The following is a 27,587-nucleotide window of genomic DNA, read 5'->3' as shown; positions in this document are numbered from 1 at the left end:
CCCCCTACCCTCACACCAAATGGGCCTACTAGAAGTGCTCTTACCTAGCTACCCCCTGCTCAGACTTCAGTCACAAGCCCAGACCCTCCAAACACTGCACGTTCAAGGCTCACCTTACCTCATATGGTCCCTGGTCATAAAGCCCCTCCCCTATTTCCCAGGTCCTCAAATTTGCCAGTGTGGGGGTTCAGAATGAGCCACCCTAAGATGTGACTCAGTGGTATATAATTACTTTTATTTAAAAACAATTTTAGCATCAGGCTCATAAGAAACTTCTGCCCCTCCCTTTAACTACCTAGAACTCGAATCAGGGGCCTTGCCCATAATAAAAAATTATCAGAAATAAATTTTTTAAAATATATTTTTATTGATTTCAGAGAGGAAGGGAGAGGGAGAGATAGAAATATCAATGATGACAGAGAATCATCAATAGGCTGCCTCCTGCATGCCCCACACTGGGGATCGAGCCCACTGGCCTGGAATTGAACTGCGACCTCCTGGCTCATAGGGCAACGTCAACCACTGAGCAACACTGGCTGGGCAATAACTTTTTTTAAGTTTTAGAGAACTGCAGCTTTCTTTTTTTAAAATGTTTTTATTGATTTTTAGAGAGGAAGGGAGAGAAAGAAATATCAATGATGAGAATCATCAATAGGCTGCCTCCTGTGCAACCCCCACTGGGGACTGAGCCCACACTCCTAACGGGAATCAAACCAGTGCTCTCGGTTCATGGGTCGACGCTCAACCACTAAGCCACACTGGTTGGACAGACATAATGTCTTTTGACCTGTCTAGAAGTCAGGGTAAACTTCTGTTTACTAAATGTCTGTTTTTGGCCCTAACTGGTTTGGCCCTAGCTAGTGGATTGAGTGTCAGCCTGGCAAACAGAAGGGTCCAGGGTTCTATTCTGGTCAAAGGCATGTACCTCATCCCTGGCCGTAGTCAGAACGGACATGTGCAGGAGGCAACCAATCAATGTGTCTCTCACTGTCTCTCCCCCTCCCTTTCACTCTCTCTAAAAGCCAATGGAAAAATATCCTCGGGTGAGGATTAACAAAAAAATAAACAGTGTCTGTCTTTGTTATCATTCTGCAATGACTCATTGAAGTCCCCAAGGTACCTTACTTCACCCCTAGCTCAGGATGTCTTATATACATCCATGTTCCCTTTCTATCTCTGAACCTCTCCTGCATGCGAGGTTTCTCTATCATGTATGCAAGGTTCCCATACACATGTATGTATTATATTTGGTCATTTTCTTTTGCTAAGCTGTCTCACGTCTATTTAATTAGTAGACCAGCCAGAAGAACCTTGAGAGCAGAGAAGTTTCTTCTTCCCCCACACCAGTTTTCACAGGATCCTACAGGGCCCAGACAGGCCTGGGAGCAGATCTGCCTGTCCCACTCATCTTAGTGAGGTGGGAACCCAGGCTCAGCGACTCGAAGAAAAGTACCGTGTAGGAAGTCTGTAGTACGGGGTCAGCCCTACAGAAGATATTACCTCTATGGGTTTTTTTTCATTTGTTTGGGGTGGAAGTGTGTGTTGCGGGTGGGGGTGGGGGGGGAGTTAAAGCAGGAAGGAAGCAGATGTAAAGATGCCTGAAGGGCCAGGATGCCACTTGTAGTTTCCCAGTGGACCTGTGTCATTAGCCAAGCAGTACATGCTGGAAGTGAGAGAACACCCGGTGACTCCAGGGGGGATCCTGCTGCATTAATGTGAGCAGGGGCTTTGGGAGGAAGCAGTAAGATGGGACAGTTGTAAAGGATGGAGTTGGGGGGGTAAGGCATTTGATGAGTCAGCAAAACCAGCCCCTTGATTCTCCATTAGTAAGCCATCCCTCTCACAGCAGCCCATGGTGCGGAGGAAAGTTGGTTGGGTGTTGTTGTCCCAGGCACTGAAAGTTTGCCAGTTCGATTCCCAGTCAGGACACATGCCTAGTTTGCAGGCTAGATCCCTGCTGGGGGTGTGCAGGAGACAGCCAATTGATGTTCCACTCTTACATCGATGTTTCTCTTTCCCCCTCCCTTCTTCTTTCTCTAAAAATCAGTAATAAATAATTTTTAAAAAATGTTTTTAATCTCGTTTATAAATTACCCAAAGTAGGGGCATGTGAAGTGAAGTCAGGGGGCAGAGCGCAGGGGATAGGGTGCAGGGGAGGGAAGGCAGTAGGAAGTCTAGGTGAGGCTGACAGGACAAATCTTAAAACAAAACAGAAGGAAGATTGATGTTTTAGACACAGAAGACCAATGGGGAGAGGGGAGGGGAGGGAAGTCCATGGAAATGTGTATATAGAAAGCTGCCATTTAGGAAACTCAGGCAGAACCAAAGGTAATGGAAACCATGAAACCGGTTTGGTAAACAAAGAATCCTGACAGAGCATGAGCTGGGCCACCAGTGGTGACACCCACCAGTGGTCACACCCACCAGTGGTCACATCCACCAGTGGTCACACCCACCAGTGGTCACATCCAAGCCAACTCAGGTTTCCCTGCTGTCCCTGGCCTGTGGTGCGGGTCCTGCAGAGATTTCATTTCTGGGGTCTCTGGCAAACAAGTAGCCAGGACCTGTAAGACAGGAAGAAGCCTGGGGTGGATCCCATCTCTGCCAGGAAAAGCAGCAGGATGTCAGGCCAGGTACTTCTGTAGTCAGGGAAGGAAGTTTAGCTCTTATTCCAAGTCAAATCTAAGAACCCCGTGAGGGCCAGACTCTTGTTCACTGCTTATTCCCAGCGCAGCGCCGAGAAGGGGCTTGGCACCTAGGTGCTGAAAGCACTGCTGAGGCCTGAACTGGCTCCGGGCACCAGGAATCCTGTGAACCCAGAGTCCACCACGATAATGGGTTTGCTCCTGGCCGCTCACAAAAGGCCTCGGCCGAAGGGGTGAGATGAAGAGAGCATGGCATGACTGCTCATGGCAGCCAGGTGGCATGCATCCACCGGCCAAGCCTCGTTCTGAGACAAACTGACATCATGGGCTCAGACCAACCTCCATGCCAAGTCCAGGCCTGCCCTGACTAGTTGTATGCACTTGGGCAAGTCGTTTCTCCACTTGGGGCCTCCGTTTCCAAGGACATAGGATTCTTAATTCCCGTCCTGCCTGCATCAGGGATGCCAAGATGAGATCCTGGGCTGGGAGGAGCTTAGTAACCAGAAGGGCTGGAGCAGGGCCTCCTGTCTGTCTGTCCCAGGTGGCAGGAGGCTGCTGAATTCCGCTGACAGAGTGAGGGAGGCCCAGAGCCCTGGAAACTCCAGATGGGCCAACTCCAGGCACTTGCCAACACCTTTTCCAGGGAGAAGAAACACCGTTGTCTGAATTTCCTGCTCTCAGTGAATGCAAGGCAGCCCCAAGCCCAATGTGCCCCTTGAAAGAAAAACCACATTGAGCCGGGCACTCACACCCATCCCAGAGGCTCTGATGTGGGCCAGGCTGTGCCAAGGGTCCTTCCTTTTCTCTGCCCACAGCAGGGACTGCCCAGACCCTGGGTCAGACTCACAAGTCCAGTCCTGGACTTTAAGGCAGGGAAACTGAGGCCAGGTACCTGGAGGGGCTTATTCAAAGCCCCCACTAAATGTGCACCTGAACCTCCTAGTTCGGGCCAGGCCCGGGCTGGGTACTGGGTCCCAGAGCTGAATCTGACTCTGCTCTGCCCCAAGGCCTCCACTCCCAGAGCTCCTACCTCAACCCCTCCCTGGACCCTGCACACATTTGCCCAGCGGCTTGGGTGGGGGTTGGGGTACACCAGCATTTCCTTCAAAGAAGCCAAGACTCACCTGAAGAACCAAACATCTCCTGGCCCTGACACTGACTCTCAGACACTCCCAGGACCCCTCTGCATATGGGGAGGCCCCCCAACACTGCCCTAGAGGCTGCACCTCTGCTGTCAGTTCTCCCACTGGAAAGAAAAGACCCAGCTCAGGTGGCAGGTTTGGATCCAACTGGTGCTTCCTGGGCATCCCCAGTGTACTTTCACCCAGGCCACTTAGGGGGCACAGGAAGGTTGGCTCTGCCCACTGACCTCAGCTTAATGCAACCATCACCTTGATACAGGGAGACCAGGGAACAAGCAGCTGCAGGCATGGAGGTTTCCCCTTCATATAAAAATCTTTAATAAAAATAGCTCTCAAGTGGCCTAATATATGGTGATGGAAGATTGACTTTGATTTGTGGGTACACAATGCAACATATAGATCTTGTATCATAGACATCTATACCTGAAACCTATATGATTCTATTAACCAATGTCACCCCAATAAATTTAATTTAAAAAAATAAATTTTAATTTTTAAAAAATAGCTCTCTACAGAACCAGTCATAAAACAGAAATAGCAAATTCAATTTCCTGCCACCTGGGCAGGAGGGAATGAGGCAAGCTGAGCAGGCCACAGAAAACTATGCCAAAAGGTACAGCTCTGGCTGGCTACTGACACATGGGATGTGGGCTCAGGGTTGACACATTTCCTTTTTTCAAGAGGAGTTACAAATAATGTCTTGTTAGGAAAAACTTCATTTTTTTAAATGGTGGTCACTAATTGATCACCCTCCTCACCAAATGGCATTAAAGGATAAATAAAACACCTATAGGCAGCCAGTTAGCAGCCTGTTTTACACATTCAATATAAAAATAAGTGGGTTCATACAGTAGCAAAACATTTGTACAAAGGTGACAGCTAAACTGATAGCATGTAGGCAGCCTGCAAGGGAGGGATGGGACAGACTCCTCCCCTGAGACCATAGCTGAGGTAAGAAAAGGTAAAAGAACGAATGGTAAGAAGTAGCAGGGAGCCTTGCCGCACTAGCCTGCCAGTCTGTAGTCCCAGGACAGCAGAACCCTGTAGGTTAATGCAAGGGCCAGCTGGGGCTGAAGAACTTCCAACAGGTTTCCAGACCCAGGGAGCACCCTCACTCAGCCCTAATATCCCATGAGTCTTTTGGCCTCTTCGCTCTGGGCCTGCAGGGTCTCACTTGCATACTTCTGGAGGAGTTCCATCTTCTTCCTTCGCACAAGTGCCTCCTCGATCTGTGAATAAGAGTAAAAGACTCAGGCAACACTCCTCAGTGAGGCCCTCTATGTCCTGCTGGAACCCAGCCAGGAGGGAGTCCCTGTGAAGGAGGCCAGTGAGGAGCTCAATACCCAGAGCGTCTTGAAGGTCCCTTTCTCTCCCACTGGAAGCATGTGAACAACAGAATGTTTACCAGTTTCCTCTAAAGCAGATAAAATCCTGCCTTCTCTAGATCCCACCCCTATTATAAGCACAGTGACCAGTGCCATGTGGTCAGGAGTCAGAGCTGCTCAAATGGACAGATGGGAAAAGAACCCAGTGAAGCATTCAATGGAGTCTCCTTTAGAGGCAAGGCCCCTGGCACTTGGGAAACTACACCTCCAACGCAGCTCACCCTACCTCTTGCTGCGATGGCACAGGGACATGGGCGATGAACTTCTGCTGCTCATCTTCGCCTCCTTTCTCCTGGCTGCCTTCCTCATCAGACTACAAACAGAGAATAACCAAGAGTCCATGAGTAGGAGACCATGAAATAAACATTGGCAGTGCTATAAAATGCACTACTCTGCAGCTGTTTAAAAGGGGGGTGAGGGAGGGGCGGGGAGATTAGGAAGTTCTGTACTCATACAGAAACAAAGCCAAGACATCATCTATGTATATATAAAACCCTAAGTGACCAGTTGACTGGTCGCTATGACACACACTGATCACCAGGGGGCAGACGCTCAAGGCAGGAGCTGCCCTCTGGTGGTCAGTGCGCTCCCATAGCAGGAGCACCGCTTAGCTGACTGATGGGCACTAGACACTGGGCTCACAGCTGGCAAGCGCAGCTGTAGGGGCGCAAGCCTCTCCCACCTCCATGGCAGTGCTACGGAGTGGCAGCAGCAGGCGCAGCGGGGCTGGGATGAGTGGAAGTGGCGCGGTGCCTGGCTCAGGCTCCTCCCCAGCCGCCTGCCGCTTCATACACTACTATATGCCTTGGGTGATGTCGAACTGCCAGTTTCGGGTGGAAACCAGCAATGTGACAACCCCCAAGGGGTACCAGATTGCAAGAGGGCACAGGCCAGGCTGAGGGACCTCACCGATGCACAAATCCGTGCACCAGGCCTCTAGTTAAGTATAAAAATCAACAAAACATTGTGTATAGTATGCTAACTTTTGGAGTAGGAAAGAAAAGAGAATAGAAACTAGTGACAGCAGCAAGAACTAGGTAGATGGAGGGCAGAGCTGCAAAGACAATCTTTGTTGACTATCTTTATATATTGTTTTGTTCTTGATCTTTGTAAATTTATTATCTATTTAAAAAAAATTAAATTTAAAGTCTGGTCAAAATGATGGAGTAGGTAAATGCTGTATTGTCCTCCCACTACCACATCAAAATTACAACTAAATTATAGACTGTCATGAGAACAACCTGGAGACCAACTGAACAAAAGTCCTATAACTAAGCTACATAGAAGTCGTCATGTCAAGACCGGCAGGAGGGGTAGAGATGCTGAACCAGCAGGTCTCATACCCACAGTGTGGCAATTAAGAATCAAGAGAGCCCTAGTTGGTTTGGCTCAGTGGATAGAGCATCAGCCTGTGGACTGAAGGGTCCCCAGTTTGATTCCAGTCAAGGGCACATGCCCGGATTGTGGGCTCAATCCCCAGTAGGGGGTGTACAGGAGGCAGCCAATCAGTGATTCTCTCTCATCATTGATGTTTCTATCTTTCCCTCTTCCTTCCTCTCTGAAATTAATAAAAATATATTAAAAAAAAAAGAATCAAGAGAGATATCTCTGCTGCGGATGTCCCCAGTGAGGAACAGGGGGCCCCACCCCCATACCAGGCTCCCCAACCCAGAGCACCAGTGCTAGGAAGAGGAATCCCATAACATTGGGCTGTGGAAACAGCAGAGAATTCATCCAAGTGAAACGGAGGAATGCTGGAGACCGAGGCACTCCTCTCGAGGGGCCTGGAAATGGACTCACAAACTCATTCACTCTGGGCTCCAGCACCCGGGCAACAGCTTGAAAAGTGCAAGATACATTTGGGGAGGAACTAAATTGACGAGTTTCAGGACAAGTGCTGGAGGGGCAGGAGTCAGGGCAGTTCTCTCCAGGACAGAAATGTTGGCAGGCAGCATTGTTTCCTTATTGAGCCCTCCTCCCATCCAGCCTGGCTAACATGGTTCTCCCCACCCTGATTCCCTGAGATCCAGCCCCACTCAACTCAATCACCCAGCCTGAGCCTCTTCTAGAAGCTGTTCCACACAAGCACTTTCTTAAAATCACTGAAAGATGCATAAACCCCAAACAAGCAGTGGCTGGCCTCAGCATGCCTTGTATCTCTTGGTAAGCAGCCCCAGACTGAGTATATGCAGTAACTGGTCTCAACAACTTGCACCATAACTCCTATCAGGTGTCCCCAAGGCTGGCATAAGTGGCAGCCAGTCACAGCTTGAAATGTAGCTTCAAATAAGTGGCCATAAGCCTAGCACAACTGGCAGCTGGCCTCAGCTCATATCACAGTGTCCAGCAAAGGGTCCAAAGCCCAACATTAGGGGCAGTCGGCCTGGGTTCACAGCATAGCCTCCCCCAAATGCCTTTAAGCAGCCACAACTGCAGATCACTTTGTAGCTACCAGGAGGTCCCAAGCAAGGCAAAAAGTGGTGGCTAAACTTGACCTGCACTGACACCCTTCCCAAAAGGTCCAGGCTTCACAACTCAGAGCAGAAGGTAAGTGAGCGCCAGAGACCCGCACTGCCCACCAGTACCTCCTCCTCCGTGACAGCATAGATGTTGATTTCTTCCTCCTCTTCCTCCTCCTCTTCCTTTTCTCCTCTTGCCAGCCGAGCCTCTCTCTCTGCTTTCCACTTTTCCACTAACTGGGCTCTGACTGAAGACAAGAGACAGCGGGTGTTACTTTGGTTTCTAAATAAGCTTTAAACATCATGCAGAGCAAAGCCAAGATGTTCCCTCAGAAAAGGGTCACCCTTCATTCTGCCCTGGTGGGAGGGAATCAGGTGTGAGGGGCAGTCTGGTCTCACACAGCTCTGACTTAAGTCACTACAAGGCAGCTTTTTAGGGAACATCCTCAGATCCTCCCCAGTTCATCAACCTTGGTGACTTCCTGATACGCCCATGTGAAAAGAGATGCTGTATATAGCATGCTGGCAAAGGGCTCCAACTCCTGACTACCTGCTTCTAAAGCCCTAGTTCAGTGCACCTCCTGGGGAGTAGCACTTATTCTTCACAGAGTTGTCATGAGGCTTCAAAAGGATGTCCATAAAAGGCTCAGCATTTTGCTTGTCATGGAGGAAGCTCTCAGAAAGGGAGACCCATTTTGCTCTACACTGATATCCCATTACCTGTGTTTAAAGCAGATCTAAATCTCCTTAAGTGGGCACGACTTCATGATTTCAAGAAAGGCTAGTCTGGGAAGGAATCCTGGTGGACAGGGCGCAGGTGAGATGACACTCTGTAGCTTCTCCAACATGCTCCTTCTGGCCCAACACCATGCTAACTGCCTCATAGTTACTGGGAGTTAGGGCATTAGCAGATCATTTCCTCTGAGGACCATTAGTAACAAAGAAAACTCCCTTCTGGCATAAACCACTATCTAAAAACCCAGTTTCAAGAGAGAGAAACCAGATGCCAAATATAATGAAGCGAAATGCCTGTAGACCTACATTTCTTTTCATATTCCTGTTCCAAAGGCACAATAACACCATCATCTTCATCTAGGTAGCCGTAGTATTCAAAATCAATTGCCTTCATGAGCTCAGCACGTGTCTTTCTTGGAGGAGGAAGAGCTAAAAGAAAGAGTACCAACTTAGCTGAACTTCCCATCATTATCACACTCAAGCCTTCTCCGTACACACTGTTACAGAGGCATATAGTATGTGTGTTCATGAAAATATGAAAGACATTTCTTTACACTAGTAATTGGATTTTATAAGGGGCACTATCCATCAGTATTGAAACCTTTCACCCAATTAGTCCATTTAAAAAGAATTTATCCTGTTCTTGCTGGTTTGGCTCATTGGATAGTAAGCATTGGCCCATGACCAAAGAGCCACGGGTTCGACTCCAGTCAAGGGCACATACTTTGGTTGCAGGCTTGACCCCCAGCTGGCCCAGTAGGGGTGCATGCAGGAGGCAACCAATCGATGTGTCTCTCTCTCTCTCATTGATGTTTCTCTTTGTCTCTTCCCCCCCCTTTCCACTCTCTCTAAAAATCAATAGTTGGCCAGTTTGGCTCAGTGGATAGAATATCAGACTGCAGACTGAAGGGTCCTGGGTTTGGTTCTGGTTGAGGGCACGTGCCCGATGTGGGCTCGGTCCCCAGTGGGGGGCATCTGGGAGGCAGCCAAACAATGACTCTCTCTCATCATTGATGTTTCTATCTCTCTCTCCCTCTCCCTTCCTCTCTGACATCAATAAAAAAATAAAAAAATAAAAATCAATGGGAAGATATTCTCAGGCGAGGATTAACAAAAAAAAAAAAAAAAAGAGAGAGAGAGAGAGAGAAGAGAGAGAAAAAAAAATCTATCCTAATTAAAAAACAACAACAAAAGCTGGCAAAGCTTTATGGACAGAGATGTACATCACAGCATTATTTATATAACAATGAAAGTTGAGAATATCTTAGAATAGTTCATTGCAGAATGTGTATGAGATGGGGTAGCCTCCAGCCCCAATAATACTGTTTTTCACAAGGTGCTTTGATAACAGAAAATGCAATAATGTTTAATGAAAAAAACAAACCCAAAAACACGGGGGAAAAAACATTAGGGGAAAACATAAGTATATAAAAAACACAAACTATAAAAAAACAAAACAGATAAGTGAGAAAGACCTGAAGAAAATATTTTCAGACTTAGGATTACTATTCAGAATATTTAAGTAATTCTTGAAAATCAAAAGGGAAATGACACCCTGGCTGGGTAACTAGGTTGATTGGCGTGTCATCCGATATGCAAGGTTATGGGTTCAATCCCCGGTCAGGGCATATACAAGAATCAAGCAATGATTGCATCAATAAGTGAAACAGTTAAGTGGATGTTCCTCCTTTTCTTTCTCTTTCTTTCTTTCTTTCTTTCTTTCTTTCTTTCTTTCTTTCTTTCTTTCTTTCTTTCTCTCTCTCTCTCTCTCTCTCTCTCTCTCTCTCTCTCTCTCTCTCTTTCTTTCCTTTCTTTCTTTCTTTCTTTCTTTCTTTCTTTCTTTCTTTCCTTCTTTCTTTCTTTCTTTCTTTCTTTCTTTCTTTCTTTCTTTCTTTCTTTTCTTTCTTTCTTTCTTTCTTCTTTCCTTCCTTCCTTCCTTCCTTCCTTCCTTCCTTCCTTCCTTCCTTCCTTCCTTCCTTCCTTCCTTTCTCTCTCTCTCTCTCTCTCTCTCTCTCTCTCTCTCTCTCTCTCTCTCTCTCTCTCTCTCTCTCTCTCTCTCCCCCCTCCTCACCCCCCACCCCTGCCTTGCTTTCTCTCTCCTTAAAATCAAAAAATAAAAATTTGGGGTTGTGGAGGAGAGAAATGATAACCCAACAGATTGGTCAAAGAATAAAGCTGATAATTTAAGAAAAAAATTCATAAGTATACAAATGTCAATTAATAACTGAATTTAATTATCAATTTCATTAGTAATAAAAGAAATAAAAATAGCCCAGCCAGTTTGGTTCAGTGGTTGAGCATTGACCCATGCACCAAGAGGTTACTGGTTTGATTCTAGTCAGGGCACATGCCCAGGTTATGTGCTCTATCCCCAGCAAAGGATATGCAGGAGCCAGTCGATTGATGTTTCTCTCATCGATGTTTCTGTCTCTCTATCCCTCTCCCTACCCCTCTCTTTCTCTAAAAATTAAAAATAAAAATAAGAAAAATCAATTACAAAAGAATTATGCTAAATTTACTCTGCCCGTCTATAAATGGGGCAAAAAACCTACATGATAGCACATCTGCTTACAACAAGGTTTACTGAATACTTTAAGCTCCTGTTGAGACCTGATGCTTAGAAAAAAACGATTCCTTTCTAAATATTACTGCTCATTACAATGCAGCTGGTCACCCAAGAGATGTATGAGATTAATGTTGTTTTCATGTCTGCTAACACATCATCCATTCTGAAGCACATGGATCAAAGAGTAATTTTAACTTTTAAGTCTTATTCTTTAAGAAATATATTTTGTAAGGCGATAGCTGCCATAAATAGTGATTCCTTTGATGGATCTGGGCAAATAAATATCTTCTGAAAAGGAGTCACCATTCTACATTTCATTAAGAACACCCATGATTCATGAGAAGGTCAAAATATAAACATTAACCAGAATTTGGAAGAAGCTGATTCCAACCCTCATGGATGACTTTGAGGGGTCTAAGACTCTAGTCAAGGATGTAATTGTAAATGTGGTGGAAACAGCAAGAGAGCTAGAATTACAAGTGGAGCCTGAAGATGGGACTGAATTCTGCAACCTCATGATAAAACTTGAGTGGATGAGGAGTTGCTTCTTATGGATCAGCAAGGAAAGTGGTTACTTGAGATGGAATAGAAACCCTGGCCAGTTTGGCTCAGTGGATAGAAGATGAAGATGCCGTGGAGAGTGTTGAAATGACAACAAAGGGTTTAGAATATTACATACACTTGATAAAGTAGTGGCAGGTTGGAGAGGACTGACTCCAATTGTGTGTGTGTGTGTGTGTATGACTCCAATTTTGAAATAAGTTCTACTGTGTGTAAAATACTATCAAACACCATGGCATACTACAGAGAATCATTTATGAAAGGAAGAGTGAAACAATGAGGCAAAGTTCACTGTTGTCTTATTAAGAAATTGCCAAAGCCACCCCAGTCTTTAGGAACTACCAACCTGATGAGTCATCAGCCATAAACATCAAGGAAAGACCCTCCATCAGCAAAAAGATGATTACTCACTAAAGGGTCAGATGATGGTTAACATTTTTTAGCAATAAAATATTGTTAAATTAAGGTGTGTACATTATTTGTTAGCATAATGCTATTATTGCAAACTTAATAGACTACAGTATAGTGTAAACAACTTTATATACACTGGGAAACCAATATATTCATAACTCTCTTTGCTGAGATATTTGCTTTATTGCTGTGGTCTGGAACTGAACCTGTAATATCTCCAGTGTATGCCTGTGCACAAAAACTCCAGACCAGTGGTTTCCATTGTGAAAGGCCAAGGTTTGACTGAAATTTCCCAGGGCCGTGAAAGGACAGGAGAAATAAGGGTGCCTGGCTTGGATTGACACAGAGCAGCTTGACTTTTCTCTATCTTTACCTATTGTGGTTAGGTCCACGGTTTTATTACTTGTCGGTTTTTTTTTTTGGGGGGGGGGGGGGAGGTTTCCCCCCAAATAATAGGTAAGTGAAATATGAATCCAATTCAATTAAAATCCTGCCTTGTAATTTTGGGACATTTCAAAGAGAGGAACTCCTCATTCAGAATAAGAGTCTAGTATGTGCAAAGAGTGTGGAATTTGGCACTAGTCATTTCTAGGTACTTTTCAGCCCCAATTATGTATCCTGGGCCTGTAACTTCATTTCCTAGTGCTTAAAGGTTCTTGTTAAAAACCTGGGAACAATAATTCTGATACTACTGGGCTGTTGTGCAGCTAAGAAGTAATATAGGAGAAGCACCCAGCAAACAGCATGTCTACTGTTATGATGATTACCAATAAATTCAAGGCTAGTATTTTTGGTTCTCTGAGCGGCATCAGAAAGTGGCAAAAAGGGAGCCAAAGAGAAAGTGGTTGATCTGTTTTCTGAGAAAGATTGGTATGATGTGAAAGCACGAGTTATGTTCAATGTAAGAAATATTAGAAAAACACTAGTCACAGGACTCAAGAAACCCAAATTGCACCTGATGGTCTTAAGGGTCGTGTTTTTGAAGTGAGCCTAACTTATCCGAGAATGATGAAGTTGTATTTAGAAAATTAAAGCTAATTACTGAGGATACTCAGGGCAAAAACTGCCCAATTTTCATGACATGGATCTTAACCTGTGACAAAATGTGTTCCATATTCAAAAAATAGTAGCCCATGATTAAAGCTCATGGTGATATCAAGACTACCGACAGTTATTTAATTCATCTATTCTGTGTTGGTTTTACTAAAAAACACAGCAATCAGGTTCAAAAGACTTCTTAGGCTCAGTATCAACAGTCTGCCAAATCTGGAAAAAGATGAAAATCATGACCCAAGAGGTACAAATGACCTGAAAGAAGTAGTCAAAAAATTGATTCCAGATAGCATTGGAAAAGACATAGAAAAGTCTTGCCATTCTATTTGTCTGCTCCATGATGTCTTTGTCAGAAAAGTAAACATGCTAAAGAAGCACAAGTTTGAATTGGGAAAACTCATGAAGCTTCATGGTGAAGGTAGCAGTTCTGGCAAAGCCACTAGGGATGAGTCAGGCTCTGAAAGTTAAGTGAGCTAATGGATATGAGCCCCCAGTCCAAGAATCTGTTTAACCCCTAGAGTGCCGGGAGTGCGATCACGCTCCTCCTGCAGTGTCACTATTAGATGTTAGTCGTTCACTCTTTATTGACAGATGGCACCTAAGTGCAGAGTACTTATGATGTCGAATGTTTGTAGTTCTAAAATTGACGACTGGCATTTATCTGCCTAATTTTTTACAGGTACTACGATTTTATGAAGTTTACTCAGATTTTGTAGCCCTAAAGCTTCAAAATGGCAGCCAGTTCTAAGTCTGCTTTTATTAGTGATGATGATATTGCTAAATATGTCAATTCTTGCTGTGAAGATGACGATTTTGTGGAAGATATTGGAGAAGGGTGTCCCTCTATTTTAACATTATATGTTTTGTTCAAATATTTTTTCTACTAGTATTTTATAATACAATCAGCAAACAATATATGTCAAAGAGGAAAACAAATGTAGTAAAGGTTTCCTTAAGTTTTTGAATATGTAACTTCATTTACTTGCGATTCATAATTTTTTTCCTAAACTGCTGTAAAATCAGCAAAAATGCCTTGGCAATTTTAGCATAGTTCCTAGGATATTGGTTGGCACTCAAAGGCTTAAAATTCAGACTTACTTCAATAGTGACAAGTAAAAGTCTATTTGTAATGTTTAAAAAATATTTGAGGCCCAAACCCACACAAACATTAATTACTTACGTTCTTTTTCAAATAGCTCTCGAACACCAGGCAAATCTTTTGCTGCTCCAAAGTATTTGTAACCTCGATTTCCTGGGACTTCTTTGCCTTCATGATCCAGCATTTTAGGGCCAACTTTCTTAACGGCAAAGAAAAAGAGAAAATATTTATGTACACAGAAAAATAATTAGGTACCTTTTTATCCTTTAAAAATCCATCTAAATACCTAAAAGTTGGTTGAGTGTTCTCCTATATATTGAAACGTGGTGGGTTCAATTTCTGGTCAGGGCACATACCCAGGTTGTGGGTTCGGTGCCTAGTCAAGCCAGGTATAGAAGGCAACCAAATGATATTTCTTTCTCACATGGATACTTCTCTCTCTCTCTCTCTTTCCCTGCCTCCTTCCTCTCTCTAAATAAAAAAAAAATCTATAGTAATAAAAGGGCAATATGCTAATTAGACCTGATGTCCTTCCGGGTGTCCTTCCTCCCAGACAAAGCCACAGTAGGCGGGGCCACAGCAGAGGTGGCAGAGGCCCTCGGCCATGGCGGTGGTGGACAGGGGCCAAAGCAGAGGCCGCAGAGGCCCCCGGTCATGGCGGGCGGGGGCCGGGGCCAAGGTCCTTGCACGTGCAAGGATAGGCCTTCCTTCCCCCGGCTGCCAGCACCGGCTTCCCTCCGGCACCTGGGACCCAGGCTTCCCTCCAGCTGCGGGCGGGCACCCTGGACCTGGGCTACCCTCGAAGCCCCAGCTTCGTCCGAAAGGTCATCCAGAAGGACTTCTGGCCTAATTAGCATATTAGGCTTTTATTATTATACATATCCTCAGATGATGATCAAAGAAAAAAGCAGGATTACAAAAAAGGAAAATATTCAAGTATTGCAGACAACTAAGTGTTGTTCTGCTTCTTTATACTTTTCTGAACTTGATGACAATGTATTATTTCTTCTTTTTTTATTGTGGAAAAATACACATATCATAAAATTTACCATCACCCTGGTCAGTGTGGCTCAATTGGTTATAGCGTTATCTCTGGACGGAAAGGTTAGCATTTTAATTCCCGGTGGGGGCACATATGGGAACCGATTACTGTGATTCTCTCTCATACATCGATGTTTCTTTCTTTCTCTCTCTCTCTCTCTCTCTCTCTCTCTCTCTCTCTCTCTCTCTCTCTCCATCCTTCCCTCTCCCCACCCTCACATATCCTTGGATGAGGAAAAAAAAATTTACCATCTTAAGCATTCTTATGCATACACAAAACTGATATTAAATACATTCATAAGGTCATGTAACCATCACTACCATCCATTGTAATAACTCTTTTCATCGATTAGGTAGCAGCTGGGAGAAAAATCAACACACCAGGGAGCGGACTCTAACCTCGGTGGCAGACTTGGCCACCACCCGCCACACTGGGGCTCAGCATCAATGATAAGAGAGAATCATTGATTGGCTGCCTCCTGCACTCCCCCCACTGGGGATTGAGCCTGCAACCTGGGCACGTGGCCTGACCGGGAATCGAACCATGACCTGGTTCATGGGTCGACACTCAAACAATGAGCTATGCCGGTTGGGCAGGGCCATGGTCATTTTAAACAAGGCCCAGAGAAATCAAGGGGCTTACTCAGGGACATCTGGCTGGTATTTGTAGGTATCCTATCTGATCTGAGCCTTGTTCTGTGGAGTCTTTAAACATTATCCGACCTATCCTTTTCATAGATTTCCTGTCCACATGCAACAGGTACCTTTTAAAAAAATATTTATATATTTTTATTGATTTCAGAGAGGAAGGGAGAGGGAGAGAGATAGAAACATCACTGATGAGAGAATCACTGATCAGCTGCCTCCTGCACTCCCCCTACTGGGGATCAAGCCTGCAACCCACACATGTGCCCATGACTGGAATAGAACCAGGGACCCTTCAGTCCGTAGGCCGACGCTCTGTCCACTGAGACAAATGGGCTAGGGCCAACAGGGACTTTTTCAAGCTTTCTTTCATGTCTTGAGTGCTTGCCCTCTAGCAGTCACAGGCTGGGAGCTGCAGGCTCCTAGACAGGCCCTATCCAGCCCGCCCCAAATCTCACAAGCTCACCCCGAACAGCCACAGGGACTGTTGCTTACTTACTACATAATCAGGACCACCCAGCTCCTTTATCCGGACCTCCCAGTGTCCTTTCTCTCTTAGCAATTTGTTAATTTCATCATTCAGGTCACGAATTCGGAATTCACCTAAACCAGCTAGAAAACAAAAACATTCATATAATATCTTCAAAACACCACTCAGTGTCATGACCATAAAAATAAATGCCACAACAATAGACATATTAGGGGACTTTAACACCCCACTGACATACTGGATAGATCTTCCAAACAAAAATCAACAAGTAAACAATGTCCTTAAACAACACACTAGATCAGATGGATTTAATTGATATTTACAGAACATTTCATTCCACAGCTGCAGAATATACATTCTCCTCAAGTGCACATGGAACATTCTCAAAACAGACCACATGTTGGAACACAAAATAAGTCTTTATAAGTTTAAGAAGACTAAAATCATATCAAGCATCTTCTCAGATCACAATGGCATGAAAATAGAAATCGACAACAAAAACACTAAAAAATATTCAAACACATGGAGGCTAAATAGCATGTTATTAAATAATGAATGGGTTACCAATGAGATGAAAAAAGAAATCAGACAAGAAGAAAAAGTCATCCAAATTGGAAAGAAGGAAGTAAAACTGTCATTCCTCAAAGATGTCAGGATATTATACATAGAAAACCCAAAACACTCCACCAAAAAATACTAGATTTAATAAATGAATTTGGCAAAATAGCAGGATACAAAATTAACATCTAGAAATCAATGGCATTTTTATACACCAGCAATGAACTCTCAGAAAGAGAAACTAAAAAGATAACCCCATTTATCACTGCAACAAAAAAATAAGATACCTAAGAATAAACTAAACCAAGGAGGTAAAACACCTGTACTCGAAAAACAGGACATTGAAAAAAGAAATAAAGGAAAAAACAAACAAATGGAAGCATATACGGTGTTCATGGATTGGAAGAATTAGCATAATTAAAATATCCATACAACACAAAGCAATCTATAGCTTCAACACAATTCCTATTAAAATACCAAAGACAGCCCTAGCCAGTTTGGCTCAGTGGATAGAGCGTCAACCTGCAGACCAAAGGGTCCCAAGTTCGACTCTGATCACGAGCACGTTCCTTGGTTGTAGGCTCCTCCCCAGCCCTGGCCCAGGTCAGGGCTCGTGAAGGAGACAACCAATTGATGTGTTTCTCTCACATTGATGTTTCTCTCTGTCTTTCCCTCTCTCTTCCACTCTCCCTAAAAATCAATGGAAAAATATCCTCTGGTGAAGATTAATTGAAAAAAAAAAAAAAAAAGGCCTCATTAAAAAATAAATATTAAAAAAAATAAATAAAAGATAACTGGAAAAATATCCTCGGGTGAGAATTAACAAAAAATAAATAAAAATCTATATATATAAAAGCCCAGTGACCCAAACAACTGGTCACTATGACGTGCACTGCAGCAGCCAACAGGTCTGATCAGGGCCCCATAGGCCCCTCTCCACAACCACCCATGGCCCCTCCCCCTGGCCAGCCTCACCCCCGATCGGCCCCCCCAACATACACCCGGATCAGGGGCAGGGCCAGCCGACCAACCACCCACGTCCCCTCCTCCCCACCAGCCCTGCCCGATCGGCCCCCATCAGATTCATGCACCAGGCCTCTAGTAAATAAATAAATAAATAAAAATACCAAAAGCATATTTCACAGATCTAGAACAAATATTCTCTTTCTCTATCCCTTCCTCTCTCTTTCTACAATCAATCAATAAATCAATAAAAAGGTAGAATAGTGTGTCGAAGTCCCCGAGTCTGTGTCTTTTAAAATCAAGTACTTTAAGTAGATAAACTTACCATTCTGAATTTGAGCCACTTTTTTAGAGATCTCTCCAATGATCTGTAAAAAAAAAAAAAAAAAAGTCAGTAAATTCTTATGACTTTTTAATATGTCTAAAAGCAAAGGAAAATATAATTAAAAACTGGTAATTAAAAAACTTAGAATTTTGGTTTTAAGAGTCATTTAGGTAATAAGAAGCAATTAGAGACTTGTTACTTCTACTAAGATCATATTCAGAATTTACCTGTCGTCTCCACTTCTCAGCTTTGGGCAACTCAGTACATTCTGAGGCAAGGAAGGGTCTTCGTTCCTAAAAAGAAACAAATTATACACGTTAGCACTATATTGTATGAAGGTACAAGCTTCATTCACCGTTCAACTGATTCAGGCCTGAAATCTAAGATGTCTAATGGTTTAAACACATCTGAAGTTCCAACTGCAGATCTTAATCAAGCCTTAAACCCACTCTATAGTCTCTATTTAGGAAACAACTATATAAGCAAAAACATTCATTGCATTGTATTTAATACAGTAAGCCAATGGAAACAACCTAAAAGTCCAATAATAGCCTGGCCAGCGTGGCTCAGTAGTTGAGCCTCGGCCCATGAACCAGGAAGTCACGGTTCGATTCCCAGTCAGGGCACATCCCAGATTGCAGGCTCAATCCCCAGTGTGGGGTGTGTAGGAGGCAGCTGATCAATGATTCTCTCTCATCATTTTTATCTCTCTCTCCCTTCCTCTCTGAAATCAATAAAAATATATTTTTAAAAATTGTGGTACATATATACAATGGAATATTACTCAACCATAAAGAAGAATGCCCTTGGCCAGTGCTGCTCAGTTGGTCAAGCATTATCAGGTGCACAGAAAAGGTCACCAGTTCGATTCCCAGTCAGGGCACATGTCTAGGTTTCAGGCTCAATCCCCCGTTGGGGTGCATGTGGAAGGCAGCTGATAAATGTTTCTCTCTCACATTAATGTTTCTCTCTCTCTTTCTCTGTCTCTCCCTCTCCCTTCCTCTCTAAGTCAATAAAAATGTTTTTTTTTAAATAAATGAAATCTTACCATTTGTGATAGCATAGATGGACCTAGAGCAGTGGTTCGCAACCTTCTGGCCCTTTAAATACAGTTCCTCATGTTGTGACCCAACCATAAAATTAATTTCGTTGCTACTTCATAACTGTAATGTTGCTACTGTTATGAATTGTAATGTAAATATCTGATATGCAGGATGGTCTTAGGCGACCCCTGTGAAAGGGTCGTTCGACCGCCAAAGGGGTCGCGACCCACAGGTTGAGAACCGCTGACCTAGAGGGTATTATGCTACGTAAAATAAGTCAGTCAGAGAAAGACAAACACATGTGATTTCACTTATATGTGAAACCTGAAGAACAATATAAACGAACAAACAAAACAGAAAGAAACTCATAGAGAACAGACTGATGACTGCCAGAAGGGCGGGGGATAGGTTGGGGGACTGGGGAAAAAGGTTAAGGGAATAAGAAGTACAAATTGGTAGTTACAAAATAGTCATGGGGATGTAAAATACAGAATAGGGAATATAGTCAATAATACTGTAATAACTATGTATGGTGCCACGTGAAACTAGAAATATTAGGGGGAACAGTTTGTAAAGTGTATGATTGTCTAATCACTACGCTGTACACCTGAAACTATTACAAAAACCTGAAGAAAAAAATAAAATAATTCAAAGAATGGTACATTTTATCCCTAACCTGGCTGAGTCTCTGTGAGTTTGAGATCATTTATTGGTTTCAGGTTAGAGCTGTTCCCCATAGCACTTCCACTTCCTATTATTCAATATTAATAGAGCTGGGATATCAGAACTCAATTATCATCGTACAAAAGAGACAGAAGGACAAGCAGCCAAATCCTCACACTGCCCCAGGTACAGAGACATACACCTGGAATTTAACTGTATAGATTCATAAGTGTGTCAAGTGCAGACAAGAAATAGGAAGATTTGGAGTTTTGAAGACTACTCAGGAGAGAATTTTACCACATTTGTTCATGATATTTACAATGTATGAGGAAAATTTACACCAACCTTCACTTTTCCCTCTTCCAATTGAGCTTGGCGAAATCTTGCTAAGGCCGTCCTACCAGAAAGAAAGAAGACTCCATTAGATCTTGCTCACAGACTCTTATCACCCAAGTTCCTAGATAGGGTAAATCAGCTCATGACCATATTTAACATCGTGTGTGTGTGTGTGTGTGTGTGTTGTGATTTAGAAACCACAGAGAAGTTATGAGTTTTTATTTTATTTTCACTCCATGTAAGGACTGTGGGAAACTATTTATCAGACCACTGTGGTGAGCAACACATCCAGATGTTAAAGGCTAATATCCTGGGGTGCCCCAGCTGCCACTCTCACAGCCCATGCACCATCCCCAGATGAATGAATGTTCATCTGGTAAAAGTTCTAGGAGCTGTCAGAAAACACTAATGGGGAAAACAAATGGGAAAATATGGGAATACTATTTTAAAGTATGTAGAGAAAGAAACATGTACCAAAAGGCTCATATACCAAAAGGACCAAATACAGAAAGAGCTCTGTGATAATAATTGTTACATAAAATTTACAGACAAAATCAAGTTGATACTTACATGGCCTTTTCTGCATTTCGGGCCTAAAAGGAGAGAGAAGGGAAGAAAAATATCCATTTTTAAAATGACTTGCATCCAGAGGAGCAATGGGCAGCAACAGCTCATCCTGGGCTAACCCCTGACCCTGTCTCCAAGGCTCCTTTCCTTTGACTTTCCAGTGAGCCAAAGCGGCCGAGGCTCATTTCTTTCCTATAACATTTCTAGAGACCCAAAGCAACCCTGCCTAGGCTCTCTCCTGTTGCTTCTTCTATCCTAAGCCCTTCCTTTTGCCCAGCTTTAGTAAACATCCTCTCAAAATAAAAAAATATATTATGTGCTACCAATGTGGCTCAGTGGTGGAGCCTCGAACTATGAACCAAGAGGTCACAGTTCCATTCCTGGTCAGGACACATGCCCAGGTTGCAGGTTCGATCCCCATTAGGGGGCATGCAGGAGGCAGCCGATCAATAGTTCTCTCTTATGAATATTTCCTTCTCTCTATCCCTCTCCCTTCCTCTCTCTCTAAGATCAATAAAAACATATTAAAAATATATATTAAAAGATATCCCAGCCGAAACCAGTTTGGCTCAGTGGATAGAGCGTCGACCTGCGGACTGAAGGGTCCCAGGTTCGATTCCAGTCAAGGGCATGTACCAGGGTTGCGGGCACATCCCCAGTGGGAGATGTGCAGGAAGCAGCTGATCGATGTTTCTCTCTCATCGATGTTTCTGACTCTCTATCTCTCTCCCTTCCTCTCTGTAAAAAAATCAATAAAAATATCTTTTAAAAAAAATTTTTTTTAAAATAAAAGATATCCCAAATCCTGTGACTTTACCTATGCTGCTCCCTCTATCTAAAATCTTTGTCTGCTCCCCAGCCCCTTGGATCTGACTGACTTCTAGTTATCCTTCAAAATTTACCTTTGTCATCACTATCCCAGAAGTTCTTTCATGACCCCCTTCTTCCCAGCTCAACTGCTACCCTTTGTCTGGGTATACCTACCATGGCACTTCCTATCCAGCATCACAACTGTCTGTTCCCCGGCAATGCAATTTGAGGAAAACTTTTACAAAGTGAGTTTTATGTAAGTATTGTCACATTAGTGCCAAGTCAATTATCCCTGAAAAACACAATGTCAGGCAGGGAAAATGTTTTCTGGATATAAGTAGAAAGAATTCTTGTTGAGTCATGTAACTGAATTTTATTCTCAGCTCTTAACTTACCATCCCTAAGAAGTAGTCTCTCTAAGACTACTTTAAACAGTAGTGTGTACCTCTTATCTCATAGAAATGTCATGATGACTTGATGAGAGAAATACATGAAGACATCAGTTATGCAGTTTATAGACACTCAGCAAATGAGCTCACTTAAAACTCCTTTCTGACCCTCCACTTCACTGGACACAGAAACAAACTTGGCAAATGCTTTTCGGATAAATGAGCACAATATCTACTAAGGAATAAAATAGAGGCTCTCGGAGGGGAAGCCATCCTGCTGAAGGCTGAGGTGGTCTGTGCCTTAAGTATTTCATTAAAGCCCATAGTTCCTAAATATTTAATTCAGTGTTTCTCAATGCTGACTCCATGCTTAAAACACCATGCTAGGTGCTGGGAATTCTGCCATGGTTCTTCCCATGGAACTCACAGGAATGTCCTCCAAAACAATGAATCAATTATAAGTGATCAATGATAAGAGTATGTATCCAGGGTGATGAATGTGTGATGGTGACAGTTATATAAAATACCCAACAACTCCTGTAACCATAAATATCCAGGTCCAAGGAGATGCCCAATGCTAGCCAGAGTTCAGAAAGGACAGTATGCAGCAGTAACTTTGGAGCATATCCTCCTACAGAAAGTGCTGCTTCTAGCCAGCTGGTTCCTTTCTTCTTAGGCTCTTCTGCTCATCAATCTACAAGGGCTTCCACTATGCCCTTATGTTGTAATTATTCTAACCTTACTATGACGTCGAGTGCTTCTTATGGGGGCCTCACTTAATGAAAATACTATTGTACCAGCACTCCTCTGTTTACCCGTCGTGAGCACTTCTTGAATGAAGCGCACTTACCACGCCAGCCCAGAGATCGCACCCTCATGCAATGACACTGTGACATTCATTCACACGTTACTGAACTCCTGCAACGTGTCAGACACAGTGTGGGACATTAGAAGCAATGGTGAACAGACCCTACCCTCGGAAAGTTTACATCTTGCGGGGAAGAACGGACGTAAGTCAAATACTCTAGGAACATATGGTCACAACCGCAGTGTGACTTGGGGACAAACAATCCGACACCCTGAATCGGGGCCGCTCCTAGAGCCTCTCATTTCCTTAGTTTCCCCTATCTGTAACGTAAAGCGCTTCGTCCAGATTAAAACACCATTGGGAGATGGTGGCTCTCGACATTCCAGTTTCCTCCTCCAAATTCTGAGAGCTAAAGAGAGGCAAGATGAGAATTCCCAAATTACAGTCTAGGAGCCCGAGGCCCGCAGTGATGCCGCCTGAGCGCCTCCGATGGTGGGGGAGTCCTCACGGCCCGCCGGCTCGCTCTCCCTACATCCCGCCCCCCTACTCACCATGGTGCAAGTGAGGGGGGCCGCCCTCGGACCGTGTGGCCAGAGAACTTCCCGGCCTCAGGGGAGGCCAACCCCGGCGGGAACTGAAGATTCTAACCGACCGCACCACCGATTTTTCTGTCGGAAGGAAAAAAGGGGGGGCGGGGAAAGAACCGGAAATAAGGGACCGGAAGTGAAACTGAGAATGGGCCAGGGAAGGGGGAGGAAATGCAGACTTGCCCTTGTAGGCGGCCTTCCCTTGACTTCTGACGTCACCAGCGCGTGCGTAGGAAGAATGGGGCGTTGGCAAAATTGCGCTTGCGCACCAGTACTGCGACGCTGCCCCGGCGGCTGGTTTTCTCTCGCGAGAACAACTGCGAAATTTCACGCGGTAATTATCAGTACTGCAGGAACCAGCAGTGCTGCAATTGTCTAAGGTTGTGTGAAGTTGTCGTGGCTACTCTCTCATGCTCTCTTCTCAATGAATGGACCGAATTCTCACAACCGACTGGGCGGGTTTCAGATTTGCCAAGTGTACTAAGAAGCATTCCTCATTGGTGGCACACAAAGAATCTGGTGACACTATATAAGTTTGAATATAAATTATAGCTACGATTCAGCAGTTCTCAACCTGTGGGTAGCGACCCCTGAAAATACATCCTGCATATCAGATATTTACATTACGATTCATAACAGTAGCAAGATTACAGTTATGAAGTAGCAACGAAAATAATTTTATGGTTGGGGGTCACCACAACACGAGGAACTGTATTAAAGGGCCGCAGCATTAGGAAGGTTGAGAATCACTGCTCTAACATAAGGAAATAGTGACCTGATTACGTTTACCCCAGCCTCTTGAGACTTGCTTCAAAAGACCTTTAGCCGAATCCGGTTTGGCTCAGTGGATAGAGCGTCGGCCTGCGGACTGAAAGTTCCCAGGTTCGCTTCCGGTCAAGGGCATGGACCAGGGTTGCGGGCACATCCCCAGTAGGAGATGTGCAGGAGGCAACTGATCGATGTTTCTAACTTTCTATCTCTCTCCCTTCCTCTCTCTAAAAAAATCAATAAAATATCTTTTTTTAAAAAAGAAACATTGGTAAGAGAGAAGTGACCGGAATTGAACAGTTTGGCCAACGCTCTTTCCACTGAGCCAACCCTGACCTGATGAACAGAATAAATTGGTGATTATAGTAGAATTAGGGGTATAGAAAGGGAGTGGACTGACTATTCTTGGGGGGGAAAGGGGCATGGGGGTGCGGGAAGAGACTGGATAAAAATCGTGCACCTATGGATGAGGACAGTGGGGGGGGGGCGGTGAGGGCTGAGGCTGGGGTGGGAACCGGGTGAAGGGGAGCTATGGAGGGAAAAAGAGGAACAACTGTAATAATCTGAACAGTAAAGATTTAATTAAAAAAACAAAAAGGAAAAAACCCAGTTTCGATGGTTGAACCAGAATGAGGTTTAGAGCCCAGTCAGCCTGACCTCTGCTTCGCCCTCTAATGGTGGCTCCAGAGGCACCCAGTAACTACTAAGGTATCTGTACAATGTTAAGGGTGATGACTTAGCCTCATTTGCATACCCATAATACCCTGCGCAGAGTACAATGCTTTTCAAGTTTAAAAGACTTTTTTTTTTAACTTGTCATTTCTAAGTACAAGAAACTTACTTGAAAAAATCTTGTGCAAACTTTGGGCAGAAAATACCGCTAGCACTAAAACGCCACCATAACTGAACTAGGTGTTGTAGGTCTTGGGAAAGGGAACTCTGGGGCTCTGAGGGACTCTCTGCTTTCTCCTCAGATAGGGTTGGCCTCTCACCCTTTACTGGAGATTTCCGCAGAGAGGAATATACATTTCGTTTATTTTGCACACCTCTGGAAACCCCTGGACGTGCTTTACCGTTGCCGCTTTGGAGGCAGGTCGCGCGGCTACGCTCCGCGTGAGGCGGAAGCTCAGCGAGGATCCTGCCGAGGCCCAGGTCCTCGCCTGTAAACGCCTCCGGGGAGGTGCGGGGGAGTCGGCGGTCCAAGAGACACCCCCCGAGGGTCTGGAGAAAGCAGCAGAGAAAAGTGTCTCCCAGTTGGTGGCCACCACATGCTCCCAGGAGGACCTGGTCCAGCCGCTCCTGCGCGCTCTGCCCCGACCCCTGGCCACCCCTCAGTGTATCCGCCACGAGCTACGCGCTTCGATTCAGAAGATCCAGCAGGAGGGCCGACCCTCGGGCCTTCTCTCGGATGACCTGGAGTCCGAGGACGCGCGGGAAAACCCAGAAGCCGACAGTGACGCAGGCTTCCAGCTGCTGGATCTGGTCCACGAAGGAGACCCAGAGGCCGCTGCCGCCGCCGCCTCCAGCAAAGTATCTGATCCAGATGTGACCCTTTGCAATTCTGTAGAGTTGCTCCCCGAGTGGTTGACTATATCTGAGGATGGACCAAGTGTCTGGCACTGGGAGGAACAGAAGGATGACTATGCGTATGACATTTACTCCTTGGAGGCGGCCACTCCAAGATGGATTCAGAAGGTCCTCTCTGTGCAGCCCGTAAGCCAGGAGCCGGAGCTGGTGGATGAAGGCAAACCACTAGGGAGCGTTGATGAAGAGGAAGATAAGAATAGTGAGAATAATTGGCGCAATGAGTACCCAGAGGAGAGGAGCAGTGATGGAGACGCAGATTCCAGAGGCTCTGATGAATGCCACAGCCTCAGTGAAGAGGAAAGAGGCAATAGCAGACCACACATGTGGAGCAAATACCCTTTGTATGTGCAGAAGGAGTTTGGCTATGACAGCACTTATGACCAGGCCTGGGACTGAGGATCCTGTGACAACCAGGGCGGTAAGAAATCAACTGAAGGACTTGTATGCATGCATATAAGCATAACCAATGGACATAAGACACTGGGGGGTAAGGGAGGCCAGGGGATTGTCAAGGGCGGGGGGAAAAAAGGGACATATATGTAATACCCTTTGTAATACTTTAAGCAATAAAAAAAAGAAAAGCCCTGTGTTGGACAGGATGGAAAAAAAAAGGCTTTTTGTGGAGAGAAGGGTGGGAAAGGGACATAGAGCAGAGGACAGCCCTAGTGAGGGAAGCAGAACTGCACGAGACTACTGTGGGTCCCACATCTCGGCCCCAGAGGCCTCAAAGCTCATGTGCTAATGACAATAATATACTCGCGTACCTATTTCTTTGGTAATTAACAAAAACAAAACCCTCCGAGGCCCAAGTTCTTTGTTGGCTGAGCATTTCATCTAACAACTGAAGTATTTAAAAAATCCAGTAAACAGCCCGGCCGAGTGGCTCAGTGGTTGAGCATTGACATATGAACCAGGAGGTCATGGTTCGATTCTCAGTAGGGGCATGTGCCCAGATTATGGGCTCGATTCCCAGTGTGGGGCATGCAGGAGGCAGCCGATCAACGATACTCTCTCACCATCGATGTTTCTCTCTCTCTCTTTCCCTCTCCCTTTCTAAAGTCAATAAAAATAAATTTTAGACTGAAGGGTCCCTGGTTCGATTCTGGGTCGGGGGCATGTACCTGGGTTGCAGGCACATTCCCAGTGGGGGATGTGCAGGAGGCAGCTGATCGATGTTTCTCTCTCATCGATGTTTCTAACTATCTCTCTCCCTTCCTCTCTGTAAAAAATCAATAAAATATATTTTAAAAAAATAAATTTTAAATAAAAAATCCAGTAAACACTCTGGAGCTCATGCCCTGATGAAGAGACAGCATAAAAACAGGTACTTTTTACATAAAGCACTGAACTTAAAATATGCCAAATATACTTAGAATGTACATGGCATGATTGCAGATAGCAAGCTGGGAAACTGCCTCCAAGGCTAAGGAGTTTTCTTTGAGCAAAACCGGTAAATTTGCTTCTCATTCATCATGTTTTTAAAAATATATATTTTATTGATTTTTTACAGAGAGGGAGGGAAACATTGATGTGAGATGTCAGGGAAACATCAATCGGCTGCTTCCTGCACCCACCCTACCAGGGATCAAGCCCACAACCTGGTCATGTGCCCTAACCGGGAATCCTGGCAACCTTTTGGTGCACTGGATGACACCCATCCAACTGAGCAACACTGGCCAGGGCAGGAATAAAATGGTTGAGGACTCTCTTCAGTTGTTTTTTAAGTATCAAAGCAAGAATGCACAGACCAATCAAATTAACATATGAAAAAAAATGCTTTGCTACAGCCCTAGATGGTTTGGTTCAGTGGATAGAGTGTCAGCCTGCAGACTGAAGGATGCCTGGGTTGTAGGCTCGATCCCCAGTAGGGGGCATGCAGGAAGCAGCTGATCAATGATTCTCTCATCACTGATGTTTCTCCCTTCCACTCTGAAAGCAATAAAAATATATT

General features: G+C 44.5%; 2 protein-coding genes and 1 pseudogene across 3 annotated transcripts; 2 read left to right on the top strand and 1 right to left on the bottom strand.

The window, feature by feature from the left end:
- Nucleotides 1–1,268: 1,268 nt before the first annotated feature.
- ISY1 (ISY1 splicing factor homolog) lies at nucleotides 1,269–23,412 on the bottom strand. Of its 2 annotated transcripts, XM_059706810.1 has the most exons (11): nucleotides 23,246–23,412; nucleotides 20,691–20,713; nucleotides 20,130–20,181; nucleotides 18,306–18,371; nucleotides 18,079–18,121; nucleotides 16,242–16,354; nucleotides 14,138–14,255; nucleotides 8,673–8,795; nucleotides 7,758–7,879; nucleotides 5,399–5,485; nucleotides 1,269–5,016 (listed from the first exon to the last, which is right to left on the bottom strand). In XM_059706810.1, the coding sequence occupies exons 1-11, from the start codon at nucleotides 23,246–23,248 to the stop codon at nucleotides 4,909–4,911; spliced, it is 858 nt and encodes a 285-aa protein (XP_059562793.1). In that variant the 5' UTR covers nucleotides 23,249–23,412; the 3' UTR covers nucleotides 1,269–4,908. The 2 variants fall into 2 exon arrangements, with proteins under 2 accessions (XP_059562793.1, XP_059562794.1); XM_059706811.1 differs by lacking the exon at nucleotides 16,242–16,354 and having other exon boundaries at nucleotides 14,138–14,251; nucleotides 23,246–23,410.
- Nucleotides 12,782–14,031, top strand: LOC132239854 (small ribosomal subunit protein eS1-like; annotated as a pseudogene).
- A 1,356-nt stretch (nucleotides 23,413–24,768) lies between the features above and the next one.
- Nucleotides 24,769–26,073, top strand: LOC132240111 (probable RNA polymerase II nuclear localization protein SLC7A6OS). The gene is made up of 2 exons (XM_059707481.1): nucleotides 24,769–24,777; nucleotides 25,064–26,073. Exons 1-2 carry the CDS (start codon nucleotides 24,769–24,771, stop codon nucleotides 26,030–26,032), a joined length of 978 nt encoding a protein of 325 aa, XP_059563464.1. The 3' UTR covers nucleotides 26,033–26,073.
- The last annotated feature ends 1,514 nt before the right edge of the window (nucleotides 26,074–27,587 follow it).

The sequence above is a fragment of the Myotis daubentonii genome, chromosome 8 (assembly GCF_963259705.1).
Source record: "Myotis daubentonii chromosome 8, mMyoDau2.1, whole genome shotgun sequence".
NCBI lineage: Eukaryota > Metazoa > Chordata > Mammalia > Chiroptera > Vespertilionidae > Myotis > Myotis daubentonii.
The sequence above is the reverse complement of the archived record's forward strand: the minus strand, read 5'-3'. Positions and strand labels throughout refer to the sequence as shown.